Source organism: Phaenicophaeus curvirostris, chromosome 19 (assembly GCF_032191515.1).
Source record: "Phaenicophaeus curvirostris isolate KB17595 chromosome 19, BPBGC_Pcur_1.0, whole genome shotgun sequence".
Classification (NCBI taxonomy): Eukaryota; Metazoa; Chordata; class Aves; order Cuculiformes; family Cuculidae; genus Phaenicophaeus; species Phaenicophaeus curvirostris.
The window spans coordinates 14,225,430-14,243,595 of record NC_091410.1 but is presented as its reverse complement, the minus strand read 5'-3'; the positions used below and the strand labels follow the sequence as shown (position 1 = coordinate 14,243,595).

Here is an 18,166-nt window from a genome sequence, read left to right as displayed (position 1 = left end):
GCTGAAGTTCAGACCAGCCAAAGGTCCCTGGGGCAGCCGGATGGCTTTGAACCGCGCCACGGCGGGGAGGGCGAGGAGGTTGGACTTGGTGAACTTAGAGATCTTTTCCAACCTTAACCATTCCACGATTCTTTGAGGTGACGGCTTCGTGCCTGCTGGGTGTCCCCACACCGAAGCCCCTGCAGGAGCCTCCGTGGCCAAGAACCCCCCATGTGCCGGGGCGGCCGTGCTCCCGCTCTGCGGGGAGCGCGCGGGGGGCTCATTTGTTTCCTCCACTCGGCTGAGCATTCGCCGCAGCCGCTCGGCCCTGAGAAAGGCGGCAGAGAGGAATCTCACAGCGGCCGATGCCCGCGGAGAGGAAAACCAGGGCAAGCGTGTGGCCCCCGCAGCGGGAGGGTGCCCGTCGCCCCTGGCACCGCCGCGGCACGGGGAGACGCTTTGGGGGAGAGCTACCCACAGTCAGGAAACCCAACCCAGCTCCCAGAGGGCTGCTTGGAGCCCTGGACCGCGATAAGGAAGGAAGATGGCAACAAAGGAAGCGGCCGGCGCTGTGGGTGCCGCGGGACGCGGGCAGCACCCCAGCTGCCTCCTCCTGCCCTTGGCAGCTCGCGCGGCGTTACGGGAGGTCAGCGTGGATGGGGGGGGAAGCAGAAAAGAGCCGACGTCTGTTTGTGTTGAAGCCATCCAGCATTTTTTGCAGACATCAGCCAAGCGGCGGCGGCGAGGCCATTGGTGGGAAGACGGAGTTATTTGGGGAATGCTGGATTCCGCACCATGAGAACAGCAGGGGAGGAGGGTGGTTTTAATTTAACAGGGCATGTTTACTCTTCCCCTCTCACCTTTGGACCGTCTGAAATGTGCAACGAAAGCCCCCGAGGGGAGGAAGGGGCGGTGGGTTCTGCCCCCTCCCCACGCCTCCCACGGCGCAGACCCGGGGCAGGGATTTCTCACGCAATAATAAGAGACGCAGGCAGATGCAAAGCCTCGAAAATACTCAGCTTTAGTCTGTAAACTTGCAAAGAGAGACCCAGGAGCAGAGCAGAGGCGCAGGAGGCCCCAGGGCCAGGGAAGATGCTGGCAGGGATGGATGTGCCGGCTGGTCCCTCGCTCCTCCGTGCAGCGGGGCTGTGCCCTCCGCAGCTGCCCCCGCGCATCTCCAGCTACAAACCCAAATATCCATCATCCCACCAACCAGGGTAGTGCACGGGGAGCGTGATGCGAGGGCTGGAGCACCTCCTGTGCAAGGACGGGCTGAGAGAGAGGGGGTTGGAGAAGAGGAGGTTCCAGGGGGACCTTAGAGCAGCTTCCAGTACCAAAAGGATCTCCAGAAAAGATTGAGGGGGGGCAGGCTCTTGATCAGGGAGTGCAGAGATAGGACAAGAGGGACAGCTTTGAGCTGAAAGAGGGGAGATTGAGATGAGATCTCTGCTCTCCAGCCTGGGTTGAAGCTGCTCTTTGCCAGCGGCGTGAAGGAGCGGTTGCATTGCGTGTGCAGTGATGGGAGAAAATCCCGCCCGCGCGGGAGCCCGGGCACCACGGGCACCTCCAGCCCAGCCCGTGCGGGGCCAGAGATGCTTTTGTTTGGAGGGATTGAAAAGAAAATGGCTTGTTTTTTCAAAAAAACCAAAAAAACCAAAAAACAGTGCTGTGCGCGGGGCTGTATCCTGCATCCTGCTGGGTGATGAAGGCATCACCGTGGCCCGCTGGCCAGGCTGGCAGGCATCGTGCTGCGGTTACTGCCCGGTGGCACATAGCAAGCTCCAGGCATCGCTCTGGGGGCAGCAGGTTCCGGCCCCTGGGTGCTGGCTCTCCCCGTGCCGGCCGCTCCGCGCACACGTGGCTTGCGGCAGCCCCGCTCCCCCGGGCGCTCGAGGGCAGGATCGGACCCGGCTCTGCCCGCGTCCCTGGTGCTGCCGGCTCCTCCCGGCCGCGCTCAGGCAAAGGCACAGCAGCCGGATTTCTTCTTCTGTGACTCGATGTAGTCGTGGATCTGGAAGCGGGGCTCGTCCGGCTGCTGCACCGCGCGCTGCTTCAGCTCCCTGGGGCGTTGGGGCTGCGTTACCCTCACCCGTCCGCCCCGCAGCCGGCGTGGGAGGCGATGGGGCTGCAGGGTCACCACCCTGCCCGGTCCCCTGGCCCCACGTACTCACTTGGCAATGGCCAGGAAGGCCAGCTCCACGTTCATGCCCGTCTTGGCGCTCGTCTCCATGAAGGGCACTCCGTACTCCTGCCAGGGCGGCACAGCCCATCAGCATCCAGCCCCTCGGGATCCTCCCCATCCTCCCCATCGCCTGCCCGAGGCTTGGGGACAAGGAGCCGTCCCCTGCCTGCTTTGCCCCAGGTCTTGCAATGGGCAGTTGTCTTTGGGGCTGCAGTGGGGTTAGACGCGAGGCACAGCTCACCCGGGCCAGCGATGCTCCATCCTCTGTCCTCACAGCCCTCTCACTGCTCACATCAGCCTGAGGAGGGAAGGGAGGTGTCACCATGTGCCAGGTCCAGCTGGCACCCTGGGGACATCCAGCAAGCAGGCAGCGTGGGTGCGCAGGGACCAGGGACAGCAGGGACCAAGGAACATCCAGGATGATGCTGGGGGGGAACCTGGGACAGCACCCAGTACCTGGGGGCACTCAGGACCCAGGGGTCTTCTCTGTTGGGCATCACCCAGGATTCAAGGGGCATCCAGTGCCATGGGAAAATCCAGCACCCAGTTGGGCATAGGTCACCCAGCAGCATCTGGGACCTCTGGAGAGAATCTGGGACCTGGTGGGCATCTGGGATTGGGGCTACCTGGGATCCTGGGGTGTAGGACGGGGCAGGCATGCCATGCCCAGCAGCATCCCTGACTGGGAGCATCCCTGAACTGGGAGCCTCAGCCGCAGGGCTGGCCAGGACAGGGCAGGGCTGGCACAACGCAGCAAACCGCGGGGCAAAGGGGCCCGTACAAACCTTATTGCCCAGCAGCATGATGACCACATCCTTCTGGGCGTACTCGTGGATCTCGGTCAGCCAGGCCTGTGGGGCAGCGGGGCGGTGTCGGGGTGAGCGTCCCTCCCCTCTCAGCCCTCACACCCCACCACGAGAGCTGGGAAAATGACTTTTTTTGGGCATGGGAACCATTCCAGCCAAACAGTCTTGAAAATGCCCCATCCCCTGGCTACGGCCCAAGCCCACACGTAGTTCACGTCCATCCCAAACTGCATTTTCTGCCCCCAGCCATTAACCATGTCCCTGAGCACAGCTCACCCAGCCCTGCAGCACCCAGCTGGGAGCCCCAGGGCAGAGCCCCCAGCCAGCTCTGGCCAAAACAGCCAATGCTGGCGTGGAAACCTGCCCCGAACACCCAGCAAGCTGCATGGGGCACCCACGGCCTCAGCCTCTTGAGAGGAACGTGCTCCCGAGCCACAGAGGGGACTCACGCGGATGTTGTCGAAGGACATCTTGCTGGTGATATCGTAGAGCAGGAGCAGGGCTGGAAGGGAAGAGGCAGAGGCACTGACGAGGTGCAAGGGAGCACTCTGCCTCGTCCCCCCTGCTGGACTCCAAACCCACCTTGCGCATCCCTGTAGTAGGCGTGGGTGATGCTGCGGAAACGCTCCTGTCCTGCCGTGTCCCAGATCTGCTGAGAAGCACCCCCAGTGAGAGCAGGCAGGGGGACCCCCAGCTGGAGATGCTCCCAGCCCCATGGGATCACCATCCTCGGCCTCAGCGTGGGATCCCCAGCCATCTGGCTGGGAATCGCTCACCCGTCCTCGAAGCTCACCTGCAACTTCACCTTCACACCATCCACAGCCACCACTTTGTTCTGCAGAAGAGAAGGAGAGCGCATCCATCAGCCCAAGCCCCTCGGCGTGGGTGCTGGCCACCCCAGCCCCACGGGACGGAGCTGGGCTGCCGCAGGGCTGGATGTTGGAGCTTCACGGCTGCAACCCCTGGTCCAGCTGCTCGGGCTGCGATGCTGCGTGGTGGCTACAGGGACATCCCAGAACAGCATCCCCTCCTGCTTTGGAGCTGATGCCTCACTCCTCTCCTGCAGCCAGCACCCCATCCTGCGGCTCCTGACCCCAACGAGCTGGCTAACGATGCAGGCTGCCCCGCAAAGCCCCAGGACACCAACCTGTCCCAGCTCCTGCCAGGCAGCTCTGGGATTGTGGCATCCAGGGGACGACGAGCAGAGCGGGGCAAGCGGGAAGGGCTTGCACAAACCACATGCAAATGTGCATCTATTAATAACGCCCTGGCAGGCTTTTATAATGCTCGCCCACCGTAAAGCCCTGACTCTTCTGCCACGATTCCATGTGATGCACTAAAAATGAGGGCTAGTTGCAGCAATTTAAGGCCCCTGCGAGCTGCCAGGGGACGCTCCGTGGGTGATGCTGGGCACCCAGCTCAGGTCTCCTTGCTGGTGGGAGGCTTGCTTGGCCCCTAAAGGTTGTTGGATGCACCGAGCTGGGGGTTGCGGGTGGCACGTGGATTTATCCAGCCCGTGGGAGGCAACGTCCCGGGTTGGGGGGGTTCACAGCCAGGTATTGGGACTAGGGGAGGGAAGAGGCGCTCACAAGGGAGCAGGGAAGGCAGTTATCAGGCCTTAAGCAAGCACTGGACCCAACTCAGAAGCACAAGGACTTCTCTCCAGAGGCCAGAAGAAAAGCACGAGCTACCGAAGGGTTATTTTAAGACTCTTAAAGAATTGCACTTGCAGGGATGGTTCTGGAAGGAGAAGACCCCTATAAATAATTTCGTTGCCTGGAATTGCTTGAAATGGAAATTCAGCTCTTGTGGAGACGACAAAGTTTGAGAAAATGGGCTGGATAGCACAAAACTGTGTGCAAGGAGACTCTGGGGATCACACACGAGCCGTGAGCTGCTGGAGGGGACAGCGGCACGAGGCAGAGCAGGTCCCTACTAGCTCACAACACCCCTGGGGCCACCAGTGCTGAGCCTAACAGCGAGATGGGGCAGATTTCCCTTCTTTAGTGGAAGGGAAGGCCACGAGACCCCTCCAAAGCGAACCCACAGCCCCCAACCCTTGGCCCCCGCTCACCAACCCCTCCTGCAAGAGCAGCCTGGGCAGAAAGGCAGCAGAGACCGAGAGCAGCTGCGGAGGCAGAGGAAACGCTGACCGCGCTCGACACGTGTCGGCAGCCGCAGGCAGAGCTCTGCCCGGGGACACCCCCGTGACTTGCTGAAACACCGCTCTGCCCTGGGCTGAAAACATCCTCGCCTCCTCCTGCATCCCCAGAGAGACCCTGCATCTGAAATCATGGGAACGGGGAGCAGCGGGAGGGGTTAAACAGGACCCGGTGACCTTAACAGCTCCTCCGCAGCCCATTTCAGCCCTTCCGAGGCACAAAATGACAGCAAAATGTTTGCCCCCCCAAGATTGTTGTCTTCAGCCCGGCCAGTGGAGCACGCCAGCACCACACACCCCTCTGGGATGGGATAAAGGCAAGAGGTGATGGTTCCCAGAGGGCTCTTCCATCTGGTACTGCTCTTCCAGGGAGAGGAGGAAGGGTTTTGGAGATCATTTGGGGTGCAGGGGCTGGAAACTGCCTGTCCCCCCTTCCCAGCACCTTGAGCTGGCCGAGGGGGCGGCCAGGGGCCGGCAGCCTGGTGGTCTCACCCGAAAATCTATGCCCACGGTGGCTATGAACGTCCTGGAGAGAAAGGCCCCGTCTTTGAACTGGAGCAGGAAGCAGGTTTTCCCCACGCCTGAGTCTCCAAGTAACATCACCTGCAAGATGGGCGCGGGGAGAGGCGTCAGTGGGGAGGGGGCAGCCACCCCCGGTCCCCTCTGTCGCTCCATTTCTTTCCCCAGGGCTGATCCTGCTGGGTCTGGGGAGCCCTGTGAGAGCTGGGGATGGGATGGGGTGAGATGGGGTGGGATGGAGTGGATAGAAGGGGAGAGAATGGGATGGGATGGGATGGGATGGGATGGGGTTGGGGATAGGATGGGACAGGAACCCTTTGGTGCTTCCAGGTGGTGCCCAGGACAGCAGAGCAGCCCCAAGCCAGCGGAGATGGGGAGAGAGGATGAGGAGACCTGGTGGGAAGGCAAGTACCGCAGCACAGAGATGCCTCCCGGATGGCCCCTGGCTGTGTCCCAGCCCAGGAGGCTCCTGGAGAACCAGCCACAGCTCCCGGACACGTGGAGCTGCCTCTGCCCATGCCTTTCCCCAAGCCCAGCTGTGCCCAGCCCAAGGGGCGATGCTTGGCTTGGGCAAACTGCGCCCGGGTGCCCAGGGCCCTGCCTGCCAGAGACCAAAGCAAACACCCCTCCTGCTAAGCAAACAGGCTCAGCCGGGGCTCCCCGACTGCTCCGGCACTGGGCAGGCGGCAGCCGGGACCGACATCGGTCTCCGTACGCGCAGCCTCACCCAGCGCCGTGTCCTGCTCCCCGTGCGCTGGCAGCAGCTCCTCCCTGCCCGGCAATAATTAACCTGATGCTGATTGCATCTGTCTCCTGCCTGAACACGGCAGCGAGCTGGGCTCCAGTGAGAATGGGAAGGAATCGGGGAATCACAGAGGCTGGAAAAGCTCTCTAAACCCATCCAGTCCAACCTCCAACACAACCGCACCTTGTCTACTAAACCACGTCCTGAAGTGCCGCCTCCCCACGTTGCCTGAACCCCTCCAGGGATGGAGACTCCCCCTGGGCAGCCTCTGCCAGGGCTTCACCACCCCTTCAGTGAGGGAATTGTTCCTAATCTCCAATCTAAACTTGAGGTTATTTCCTCAAACCCCATCGCTTCTTACTTGGGAGCCAAGCCCAGCACCCACCTCACCACAACCTCCTCCGCAGCTGCAGGGAGTGCTGAGGTCTCCCCTCAGCCTCCTCTTCTCTCCACGTCCCTCGCTGCCCCTCACGCCCACCCCGTGGGGCTGCCGGAGCTGGCGCAGTGAACACACATGGTCCTGCTTCCCCAGGACCTGATGGGCACGGAAAACCATGGGCACGCTCCGCAGGTTTTCCGCCTTCTCCCCATCCTCATTGCCTGCCAAATCCTTCCCGGGACACCCCTGCCCAGCCCAGGCTGTGGGAACAACACCCGCTGCTGCCTCCACCTCCCTCCAGCTCAAACTGGCCACCGATACCCTCCCTCCACTCAAAGGAGCAGAGAGGACGAAGGCGAAGGAGTAAAAGTGGTTCAGGGAAGCTGGCAGTGCCCAGGATGGCTTCGGGAGCTGACCCAGCCCAGGAGGGCTCGGGGCTGGCACCATCGCCCAGGGCTCCGTATTAAACTCTATTAACACTAAATTAAATGAAAGGTCCATCCACCCCGTGTCCCCCCCACGCTGCTGGGGAGAGGAGGCTGCTCCCCCGGGGCTGGCAAAGAGGGGGGTGCTCGGGGAGGAGGGTTCCCAGCACAGACGCTGGCCGGGGCTCGGCTGGCCCCCCCGAGGGAGCCCCACCACCCACCGAGACCCCCAAAAGCCCTATTTCTGCAGCCAGCCCAATGGGGTGGGGGGGAGCAGGGTGGGGGGGGGTCGCTGGGGCTAACAACTCCTTCCTTCCCCTTCCCCACCCCCCAGCCCACCCTCCTGCTCCCCTCTGGACCTGGGGGTGACCCCAACCTCCATCCCCAGTGGGGCTGGGGGGTCCAAGCCTCTTCTCCCTCTGCACCCCCACGCCACCTCCCACCTTTCCAGCCAGCTCGTAGTCGCGGGGCAGCGCTGGGAGGGTCCTGCTGCCCATCGGGGGGTCCCCGGTGCCCAGAGTCCCACTCATGATGTGTTTGAGCGGAGCTGCTGAGTCCCGAGAGCAGCCGCCCCACCCGCCTGCCTTCCTCCTCCTCCTCCTCTTCCTCCTCCTCCCCGGCAATGCCACCCCCAGTCTGTGCCTTGGCCACCTCCTCGTCTAGCCTGGCCCCGGGAGGAGGAAGAGGAGGCTCAAGGCTGGAAATCTGCCTCCCTGCACCTCTCCATCCAGGATCTTGGGGGTTTGGGTTTCATGCGAGGAGCTCAGCAGCACCGGACAATGAGGAGAGCTGGAGAACTTCCCGTTGGGCACATGGATGAGGAGACCTGGAGAACTTCCCGTTGGGCACATGGATGAGGAGAGCTGGAGAACTTCCCGTTGGGCACACGGATGGGGAGAGAAGGAGCCACTCAGCCCGCAAATGAACATTCCCCCGTCCCCCACAAGGTGTGAGGATGGAGACCCTGGCACTGCGGAATCGCCCCCTGCCCGGGGTTGGTGGGGACGGCAGCTCCCGTTGCCCACTCCCCAAGCCCACCCAAGGGTGAGGGCTTCACCCCCACTGCTGCAGCCCCAGCAGCCCCTGAGCTGTGCCCTGGGGTTGCACCGAGCTGCAGCGAAGCCGGGAGGAAACCAGCAGCCGCAGCCGTTAGCCGGAAGCCGTGCTGGGGCGATGCAGCAGCGCTGGCTCACGGCCACGACGGCTGCTGGGGCTCCCACTCCTCCCCAGCATCCCAACCAGCCTTTGGGGCCCGGCTCACAGCACGCCTCATCTGGGAAAATCCCAAGCATGGAACGTGGGAGAAGTCTCAGGGAGAGCCAGGGGTGTTGTGTTACCTAAAAACACACTCCATGAAACGCCATCCAGGTCCATGCTCTGCGACTGCCCGTGGTCTTCAAGCTTACAGGAGCCACCAGCCCCCTCTGGCTTATCTTCATAGAATCACAGAATGGGTTGGGTTGGAAGGGACCTCAAAGCCCATCCAGTTCCACCCCTGCCCTGGGCAGGGACCCCTCCCATGGATCAGGGGCTCCAAGCCCCATCCAGCCTGGCCTTGAAGCCCTCCAGGGATGGGGCAGCCACCCCTGCTCTGGGCAGCCTGGGCCAGGGCCTCCCCACCCTCACAGCAAAACATTTCCTCCTAAAATCTCATCTCACTCTCCCCTCTTTCACCTCAAAACTGTTCCCCTTGTCCTATCCCTGCGCTCCCTGATCCAGAGCCCTTCACCATCTTTCCTGGAGCCCCTTTCAGAGCTGGAAGCTGCTCTAAAGTCTCCCCAGTGACTTCTCTTCTCCAGGCTGAACAACTCCAGTGCCCTCAGTGGTTTTCTCCAGGATGCCCAGCCCATCGCCCCAGTGAGTCCCACTCCCCGCACCGGGGCTGATCTCCATGCAAACCCCCCAGCGCTGCCCAGGCCGCTGGGATTTCAGAGCGTGGGTTTCCAGCCCAGCCTGGCTTGGAGCTGTGCTCCTCGCTGCTCTCCACACGCAGCCACGGGAGGTCCGATGGCAGAGATGCCCTCTGCAAGAGCACCCGCCTCTGCGCCTCCCCCGCTGCCAGCTCTGCTCTGACCAAGCCTTCCTCTGCCCCTCGGGAGAGGGAACCTGTATTTCCAGTCCCGTAACTGCGCTCGGACCCAGCTGGGGGATTTATAGTTCATAACGCTCTTTGGCCAGGGAAGTGGCCGAAGCTGAAAGCTGCAGACATTCCGAGCTCCTGGAAGCAGCTGAGCTCCCTAACATCTTGCTGGGGTGTTTCCAGCACTCTTGGGGCTTGTGAGCCAGTCCTGAGCCCCACAGCAGCTGCCTCTGCTCGGAGCTGGGGCCGATGGGGATGGGGAAAGGGTGCGGGGTGTGCCGGAGGGGCTGGGGTGGGCAGGGCGGTCAGGCTGCCTTTGAGGAGCCTCCCAGTTCCTCAGGGAGCTCTGGGTCAAAGCCGAGTGATGGAGGGGGAGCGCTGGTGCTCACAGTTACCTGGACAGGGAAAGCACCTGGCTGAGCATCACCTCTACCCACTGTCACTGCAGGAGAAACGAGGCAGCCGGGAGCTGCCAAGGTCAGCTGTGCAGCTGAGCCTCCTCTGCTCACCCGGGGCTCGGCGCTGCCACCCCTGAGCTGCCAGTCCCCAGGCTGCTTGGCCCCAAATGCCCACATTGGCACCACATTTGCCTGCTGCCTTGGCCCAGACTAAGGACGTGGATCCCCATCCCATGGGGATCAGCCTCTCGCCGTGCCCCAGCCTTGCCCTGGGTGCTGGAGGGAGGCTGGTCTCGCTGCGCGGCCTGATCCCAAGCGCTGTCTGTGTCCCAGGCTGCCCCGGCGAGGGGACACACGCACCCGAGCCACTCGCCAGCCCGCGGCGGCTCTGCAAATAGCGCTGGACGGCGGCCGAGTGCTTTTCCCAAGCGCTGCCGCCATCTGCCTGGCTTCTCACAGGGGCCTCGGGCCACACAGGCTGGACACAGGCTGGCTTCTCCCTGCAGTGTGGTCACTCTGGAGGAGGTTTTCATGTGCCATGCAAAGGGCTTTGCTCGGGCACTGCCCCACCGTGGGGTTTGTGGCATGAAGCCTTGTCCCTCCTCCGTCCCCCCAGCTGCCTGAAGCGCAGCAAACCCATCCCCTTAACCAGCACCACCAAACCAAATTCCATCAGTTCTTCGTGCTCAGCACGGCTCAGAATCACAGATCATCATTACTTGAGGGTCAGCAAGGTTGCACAGCCCAGGGCCCAGGCTCTTACCGTAAACCCGATGCCCACGGTGGCAGAGAAGGAGCCAGGAATGAACTTGCCCTGGTCAAACTGGACCAGTAGAGACGTCTTCCCCACGCCGCTGTCTCCGACCAGGATCGTCTGCAAGGACCAGGTGAAGAGGGGTCAGTGTGGGGCAGCAGGCGATGCCCAAGCCAGCAGGCACATTGTGCAGCGGGATGTTGGGTGTTTGGGGAGGGGATGCTGGGGAGACGCGGCAGTGAGCGCAGTGGGGCTGGGAGGATTTCTGTGCCCTCCCTGACCAGAGGACTCCAGCGCTGTGTGCTTTGGTGCTATTCCCAGGTAAAATACCGGTGCTGGGAGATGCAACAAGACCATCTTCACCCTGCAGCACTGTCTGTGGGAGCAGTTAATGCAGAGAATGACATTAATTATAGAGGCAGAAGAGCTGGCTGGAATGAACACCAGAAACCCTCCAGAGCCCAAGGTTTACAGAGAACATGTATAAAAGGCAGACTCCCCTATCAATAATTTAATTGGGATTTATAATAGAGACAACTCATGAATTGCTTCATGACTTAATAATAACAGTAGTAAAAGTTGGCCTGAATAAGCCAAGACTTTCCGAACAACCATCAGAAAAGCCCCTGGGCTCAGTGAAGGTGCAGCACAGTAGAAACTAGCGCAGCCTTCCCTGAGATAAAAGTAAAAGAAGAATGAAAACCCCACTGTTGAGTGGATCCCTCCCCACTCCTCAAACTAGGGGCCTTGGGCTAATTCAGACCTAGACAAATCGCCTCTCTTCAAACCCCCACCCCTGCAGGCAGCCAGCAGAGATGTTCTGGTCTAACGTGCCTGGGGAGGAAAGGATTTTGCACGGCTGTCAAGGCAGCACAGGGAGGCGATTGCTGCATTTCAAGTGCCAGCCAAGCTGGAGGAGATCTGGGACAGCACGGGTGGGTTGAGATTATTTTCCCACCTCATTTTTGAGTGTTAGCATGCAGCAGCAGGACCTGAGCTAAATGCAGCTAGTAGGAGCCTGACAGCGTAAAACCGAGTCCTAGAGAATGCAGGGAGGAGAGAGGTGCCCTCCACGGGCTCTTCTACTGCTCTCAGAGGGCTGCTGAAACCCCACATCCAAAGGTTTTCTCCCAGGTCAGCAGGTTTTGTCACAACAAATCGTGGCAAACGTGTACGTGAAGCCCAGCACAGCTGCCTGCAGAGCTCAGCCAAGACACGGCGCAAGGAGGGGACCGAGAGTGAAGCTGTGGCTGCTGTCGGCCCTCACTGCCCTGCTCTCACAGTCTCTCAGGGATGCATTATCAAGACTTTTTCCACCTGCTTTATATACAAAACGCTCTGCCTCTCCGCGGCTCCAGGGCAACTTCGATGCTGACGTCCTGTGCCACAGGGAAACCTCAGGGCTGCCCGCACCCTGCACAGGAGCTGTTCCACCGTAGCCAAGCCCCTTAAGCCGGTTTGAGTCAGAGCCCAGGGCTCTCTGCCAGCCTAGCTGAGCCCTTGCTCTGCCAGAGGCCGCATTGCCCTGTAGACACGATCTCTAGGGCTGCACATCCAACAAAAGTTGGCTCAGATTACACAGGGGATCCCTTTTTGCAAACCCCCTGCTGACACCTTGGGTCAAGCACGGCTCAGGGGCAGATGTCTCTCCCCATGGGGCTTGTTCCACCTAAATGGATCCAAGTGTCTAATGGAAGGACAAAGGATTTGGCAACGGGTCAAATCACCTGGAAGCAGAATCTTTCATTTCATGTGAAGTGAAACTTTTCTGGAACAGCCCAGAACAAACCTCCTCTGTTGTTCTCACCTTGATTTGCTCCTGGGCATGGAGCCTACGTTTAGCCACCAACCAGAAATCACTTAACCTCTGCCTCTCAGAGTTTCTCAGCACATCTGAAATGTGATGCCTCACTCAGAAGCAAGATCCAGCTAGATATTTGCTGCCTCACAGCCCTGGAGCGAGAACAGGCTTGTTTCTGCATGACAAGCAACCCAGCCAGAAGCGGCAGCAAAATACCAAGGGAAACAGCAGGTAACATGGGACTGGGATGGTTATTCGCCCGGGCAGCTCTTCTGCCCAGAGACTCCTTTCCACCAATGTCATTCCTTTAGTAGAGAAACTCGTTGCTGGAGAAGAGAGAGTTAAGGCTTTGCAAAGAATCAAAGTTCCTTGAGTCATCCCTGGAGGCTTGTCCTATGTACTCCGTACTCCGTGTACAACAGAAATGAGAGCTGCTAGTAATTGATCTTTTCCTGCTAATCAAGGGCTGGGCACATTGCCCTGAGTACAGTGGGATGTATCATAAGCTGATGCTTGTGAAGAGGGACCCGTAAAACCCCAGTCCTTTTCCCTGCCCTGCTCTGCCCTTGCGCCCCAGGGGTGTCGGTCCCTGCACAGCCACACTGGGGACTGCAGCAAAGCAGCACGAGGACTGCAAGAAGGAGCAATGGGAGGATCTGGCAGAGAACAGAGTCTCCTCCGTGTCTCCTGGAGTTGCAGGGCAGTGTCTGACTGCAGGGAGAAGCAGCCTGGCTCTAGCAGAGACTGAAACAGAGCCTGAGCCACCTGGGTCTTGCGGGAACAGCAGCAGCGCCAGCCACTCTCCGTGCAACGTGGAGTTACAAAACACAGTCCCTGGGACGCTGCAGAAAATAGGATTTTAAAGTAAAGAGGGCAGAGATGGGTGTCTCTGGGGACACCACTATTTCATGGCAGGAATGTCCCAGCTCCTTAGGCTGGCTCTGGCAAAACAGCCCCTCCTCACCCCCCAGAGCATGTGAAGGACAGCGGAGGCAGCTGAACCCTTTCCAGTGCGCTCCTGCCTGCTCTGTTTTGCAAACACCCTGCTGTCCCCTCCCCACCGTCACCCGGGAGGCGACCGGGGAGAAGAACTGCAACCGCATCTTCCCACCACCCCGCCGGGGTGAGAAAACAAGGAAGGGGGGGACAGTTTGCTGGGAGGTTCAAGCAGGCACCCGCGCACTCTGCAGCCCCCTCCCCTGCCCCAGCCCTACCTTGTGCAGCAGAGCCTCGTCGTAGCCGCCCCCCCGCGCCGCCATGGGCCGCTCGGTCAGCACCGCGGACAGCGCCCTCCGGTCAGCACCGCGGACAGCGCCCTCCGCCCCGGGCCGGTACCGCTCGGTACGGACCGAGACCGCTCTTATCAGTCCTGGTACCGTCAGTGCCGGTCCGTACGGGGCTTATCGGTCCTGGTACCGCCAGTCCCGTCAGTTCCCGGTCCGTACGGGTCTTATCAGTCCTGGTACCGTCAGTCCCAGCCCGGTATGGCTCAGCCCGGCCCGGTCCCGTTAGTCCTGCTTGGTCCGGCCCGGTCCCGTCAGTTCTGGGCCGGTACCGCAAGCCCTGGTCCGGTGTGGCTCGGTCCCGTTAGTACCAGCCAGGTGCGGCTCAATCCGGTCCGGTCCCGTTAGTCCTGGTCCGGTGCGGCTCGGTCCGGCCCAGCACCGGTCGGGCACGGCTCGGTCCGGCCCGGGTCCTTTCAGCCCGGTTGGGTTCTGTTGGGCTCGGTTCCCGCAGGACGGCGGAGTGCTGCCCGGCTTCTCGCCGCCGGGTTCCCAGCGAAGGGGGGTGGGGGGGGAAGGGGCGGGGGAAGGCCGGTCCCTCCCGGGGGCGGGGAAGCCGTGGGAGCTCCACTCCGCGCAGGCAGGACCCGTGGCAGCTTCCACACCACCGCTGGCCCCTCTCCAGCTGCCCCCACAAGTCCCCATCCTATCCCCATTCACCCCCTCCTCACCCCAGCTTTGCACCAAGCCCGGGGGTTCCGGGGATCCCTCCCGCTGCGGGAAGGCAGACAAGGGCTGGAGGGCAGCCCTGGGCAGAGAAGATTCTCATTGCCAGCTCCAATAGGTGTCCAAGCTGAGAGCGTGAAGGCAGATCTGCTGCACTTGCTAGATCAACCCTTCATTTGGGAGCCCCATGTCATGGAATCATGGAATGGTTTGAACTGGAAGGGACCTCCGTCCCACCCCCTGCCATGGGCAGGGACATCTCCCACTGGATTGGGGGCTCAAGGTCCCATCCAACCCGGCCTTGAACGTGCCCACTCTGGGGCTGCTCAGGCTGGTGACCCTCAAGCCATCAGCCCTGGTGTTGGGTGCCCATGGGCATGGTTAGCGGTGTCACCCCGTAGAGGTGGTGGCCAAGCCGCTCCAGCTGCCCCAGCAGCTCCACCTGGGAGATCCGCTGCCTTTACCAAGCCCAGGGAGAAGCCAGCTTGGGGCACAAAATAAATCGTATATAGAAACAGGAGGAAACTGTGCCTGGAGGTGACAGTCGATATCTCATTGAGATCCTTTCATTTACTGCTCCCTTCAGAGCAATCTGGTGCCATCAATTGGACTGGAAATAAATTAATCTTTACGGAGAAGTTTATTTAAGAGGCTCGATTCAGTCTCCATCTCCCCCCTTCCAGATAGACAGATGGCCCCAAGCCAGAGGAACAGACCAGGCTTCCAAGAGCCATCTGCACCCGTCCGATCGCTGCTTGACTACCTGGGCCTGACATTGCTAATTATATCTGCCCGTTATTTCTTCTGACAGCAGAGACGGCTCTGCCGGGTCAGACGATCAGTCTTGGCAACAACAGCCAGAAAAGATTAAAATAAACCCAGAGGGACAGGGGGGTTCAGGCTTGCCTGAAGCCAAGAAGCTGAACCCAGGCCCCACACAGACCATCCTGCAGTCACAGCACCCGCTGGGCTCAAGTGCTGGAAGACCATCGACAGCACAAAAATAGTTGATGTTGTGAGCCATGGGGTGAGAATTTCCAGGTGATGAGGCGAGCACCACAGTTCAACATAGCACATGCCTTCCCCACCACACAGGGCCAGGAAGAAGAGAGCAACAAACCTCACTGGGACTTCCAACAAAGCCAACGCAACTCCTCCTAAATGCACCAAGGGCTTCGCAAAAAAGCCCATGGGCATCAGTGCAATCCTTTCCATGGTGTCCCAGTGCTTTAATGGGACATTAATTAATTTTAATTTAATGTCCCAGCTTCTCCTGCCCCAGCAGCTGCACAGAGTGGGGGTGTTGCCCTGACCCAAGCTACCTGCTGGGTCAAATGGAGCCCCAGATCTGCTGAAGGCACCGTGGGGCTCCACGCTGGGTGCTCAAGCTGTGCTGGTGCTCAGATATATCTCTCCTAGGGCATGAGATGAGCTTAACCCTTAGAGAAGGGGAGAGGGAGCCCCCACTGCACCACTGCGCCTGAAATTCCATCCCTGTTCACCTCCGGACTGGGATTCCCAGCATGTAGCGCATCCTCTGACCCACCTCGCCCCCAGCAACATTCTCCCGAGGGGCACAGGAGAGCGGTGAGGAGCTGCTGCTGAGCAGGGAGAACCTCGCAGAGACAAATTCCCCTTTCCTGCTGCAGGCGCTGGCTTTACACCAGAGACACATTTGGCCCCGCAGGCTTAACAGCGCTCAGGAAGAAGGCAGCTCCCCCATCTCTCCCGACATCTCCGAGGGGGAAGCAGCCTAAGCAGACAGGGATTGCTGGCGAAAAGCAGGCACCAGCGCAGCCCGGCACCTCTCCAGGGGCTCCGTGGGACCTGACCTCTTGCAGATAAGCGGTATCAGCAGCTTTATCAGAGCCTGACAGCCCAATACCTTCATCAGCCTCCCTCCCCACCAAAGAAACAAACCACCCACCCTCCCTGTCTCCCGGCAGAGGTTCCCGGGAGCTCTTTAACGCCCCGAGCAAGCGCTGAGCAGCTGAAATCAGAGGAAATGACCTGCAAATGGCAGAAGCGGTTTCAAATGAACCTGCAATTTAGCTCATTGTTTGGTCTCAGCGGCTGGTAGACGGTGTCTCCGACAGCTTAATTACTCGTCTATTTGCCTTGAAGCGCAGCCACAACGGTGGAAGGTTTGAACTCAGCTCAGGAGTTTCTGCTTCACCTCGTTCCCGGCCGCCCAGCCCCACTGACCGGCTCTTTATCTCCCTGGACTGCCTGTGCAACCCTTTTTGGGGGAGATCTGAGCCCTGTCGAAGTCATTCCTGCCCCGTGAGTCAGGATTTCATCCTCTCAATCTGTTAGATTTTGCCTCCTTAATTTCACTCCAACCACCAACCCTGCCTCAGCCCCTCCTGGGGGCACAGCCCGGAGCAAACCCTCCACCACCACAAAGCCTGAGAGTATTTCTCTCTTTTACTGCCCTGGCTATGTCAGGAGATGTGGGAAGGATCTGCCCTTATCCTGGTTATCTGGGCTGGCAGCGGAGGGCAGAGCTCGGGCAGCGCCTGCTCCATCAGCCAGAAGGAGCCGCATCAGCAATTATTGGAGTCAGCCTTATCTCCCGAGGACAATTCCACTGGAGTTGCCAGAGCCGCCCGAGAAAGCACGGGCTGAAACACCCAGATTCCTTTTCAAAGGCCCTGGATTAAATAAGAGATTCGGGTAGAAACGTCACTGAAGCCCAGAGCCCAGGAGAACCCTGGAAAGGCTCAGGCTGGCGGTGGGATGGGAGCTGGGGAAGATGGGTTGGTGCTGGGTCGGTGCAGGCACCGATTGATTCAGTTACTGCTGTTCCAGGAGGGCTTTTTGCCTTTTTATTAAAGCAGCCACCACAGACCAAACTTGGACCCTGAATCTCACCAGAGCCAAGGCAAACACAGAGTCTGATGGTATCGCTGCGCGTCCCGCTGCTGCTGGGCAGGGGCTGCAGGAGTGCAGGTGTCAGCTCATCTCCCACTGCCGTGTTCCCATCGCCAGCGATCGCTCTGCTGCTGACAGGGCCACTTTGCTCACTCGTGCGGCGACGGAGCCCGGCGCGAGGGCTTCCTCCAGCCCAAGTGTGGCTGCGATGAAAAGCCGGCCTGATTTATCCCTGTCGGGATGCATCAGTGGGATTCCCAAGAAGTGTTTCAGCAACACTGCTTCCCTCACAGAATGCCCTCACCTTGTGTTTTCCGAGCCATTTGCTGCTGGAAGAGAGAGGGTCTCCGCTCAGGAGCAGGACAGGACCTAGCTGTCCCCCTCAGGGCAGCCTGGCCTGGCCTGGCCACCCCGCAGAGCTGCTGGTGCAGAGCAGGGTGCCTTCTCTTGCCCTTCGCTGCAGCCTCACTCCGTGTCTGCAGCCCCCAGCACCCGCTGGAGGGGGTCAGCAGGGAAGGGGGATTCGCTTGTATCTCCCCGTTTCTGCAGGGGACCAGGCAGAGTGGCTCCTCACCATCTGCTGCGACATTGGCTTCTGAATTGCTCCACTCTCTGGTTCCATCTCTTTTAACCTGACACTTGCTTTAATTGGGATAAATATCACAGCACCTCGTGCGACAGAGGCTCCTAGTCAGCGCTCCAGGGCCTCCTGCTCCTGCGTGCTCTCATCTTGCTCTTCCCCTCCAGGAGCACATTCCCAGGCTGCTGAGATGGTTTGGGGCCACCTTGTGTCCTGCAGAAGTGACCTTTGTCCGCTCCACAGCATGCGAGACCGGGGATCCCAGCGTGCCGCAGGGTCCTGCAGTGGGATGCTTATGATGCTGAGGTAGTGGCGCAGTTTATCGCCACCCTGCCTTGAGATTAACGAACGAGATGAGATCGGAAGATGAGGGATGTCTGTAAAATTCAGGTGTTAAAATCCCAGCACCCCCAGTCCAGGCTGTAGGGCACCGGGGGACGCTGTGCCCAGGCAGCCCCTTCTCACCCTCCGTGGTTCTCGTGCTCAGCAATAAGGAGCTCATGGGGAAGAAGAGGAGGTTGGAGTCTGGCCAGA

General features: G+C 60.3%; 1 protein-coding gene across 3 annotated transcripts; it reads right to left on the bottom strand.

The window, feature by feature from the left end:
* Positions 1-1,010: 1,010 nt before the first annotated feature.
* Positions 1,011-10,544, bottom strand: RAB37 (RAB37, member RAS oncogene family). 3 transcript variants are annotated; one of them, XM_069872700.1, is made up of 9 exons: positions 10,438-10,544; positions 5,621-5,731; positions 3,761-3,802; positions 3,550-3,616; positions 3,417-3,469; positions 2,947-3,012; positions 2,403-2,459; positions 2,151-2,227; positions 1,011-2,039 (listed from the first exon to the last, which is right to left on the bottom strand). In XM_069872700.1, the coding sequence occupies exons 2-9, from the start codon at positions 5,726-5,728 to the stop codon at positions 1,934-1,936; spliced, it is 576 nt and encodes a 191-aa protein (XP_069728801.1). In that variant the 5' UTR covers positions 5,729-5,731; positions 10,438-10,544; the 3' UTR covers positions 1,011-1,933. The 3 variants fall into 3 exon arrangements, with proteins under 3 accessions (XP_069728801.1, XP_069728802.1, XP_069728800.1); XM_069872701.1 differs by lacking the exons at positions 5,621-5,731; positions 10,438-10,544 and adding an exon at positions 7,640-7,707; XM_069872699.1 differs by lacking the exon at positions 10,438-10,544 and having other exon boundaries at positions 5,621-5,885.
* Between the last annotated feature and the right edge of the window lie 7,622 nt (positions 10,545-18,166).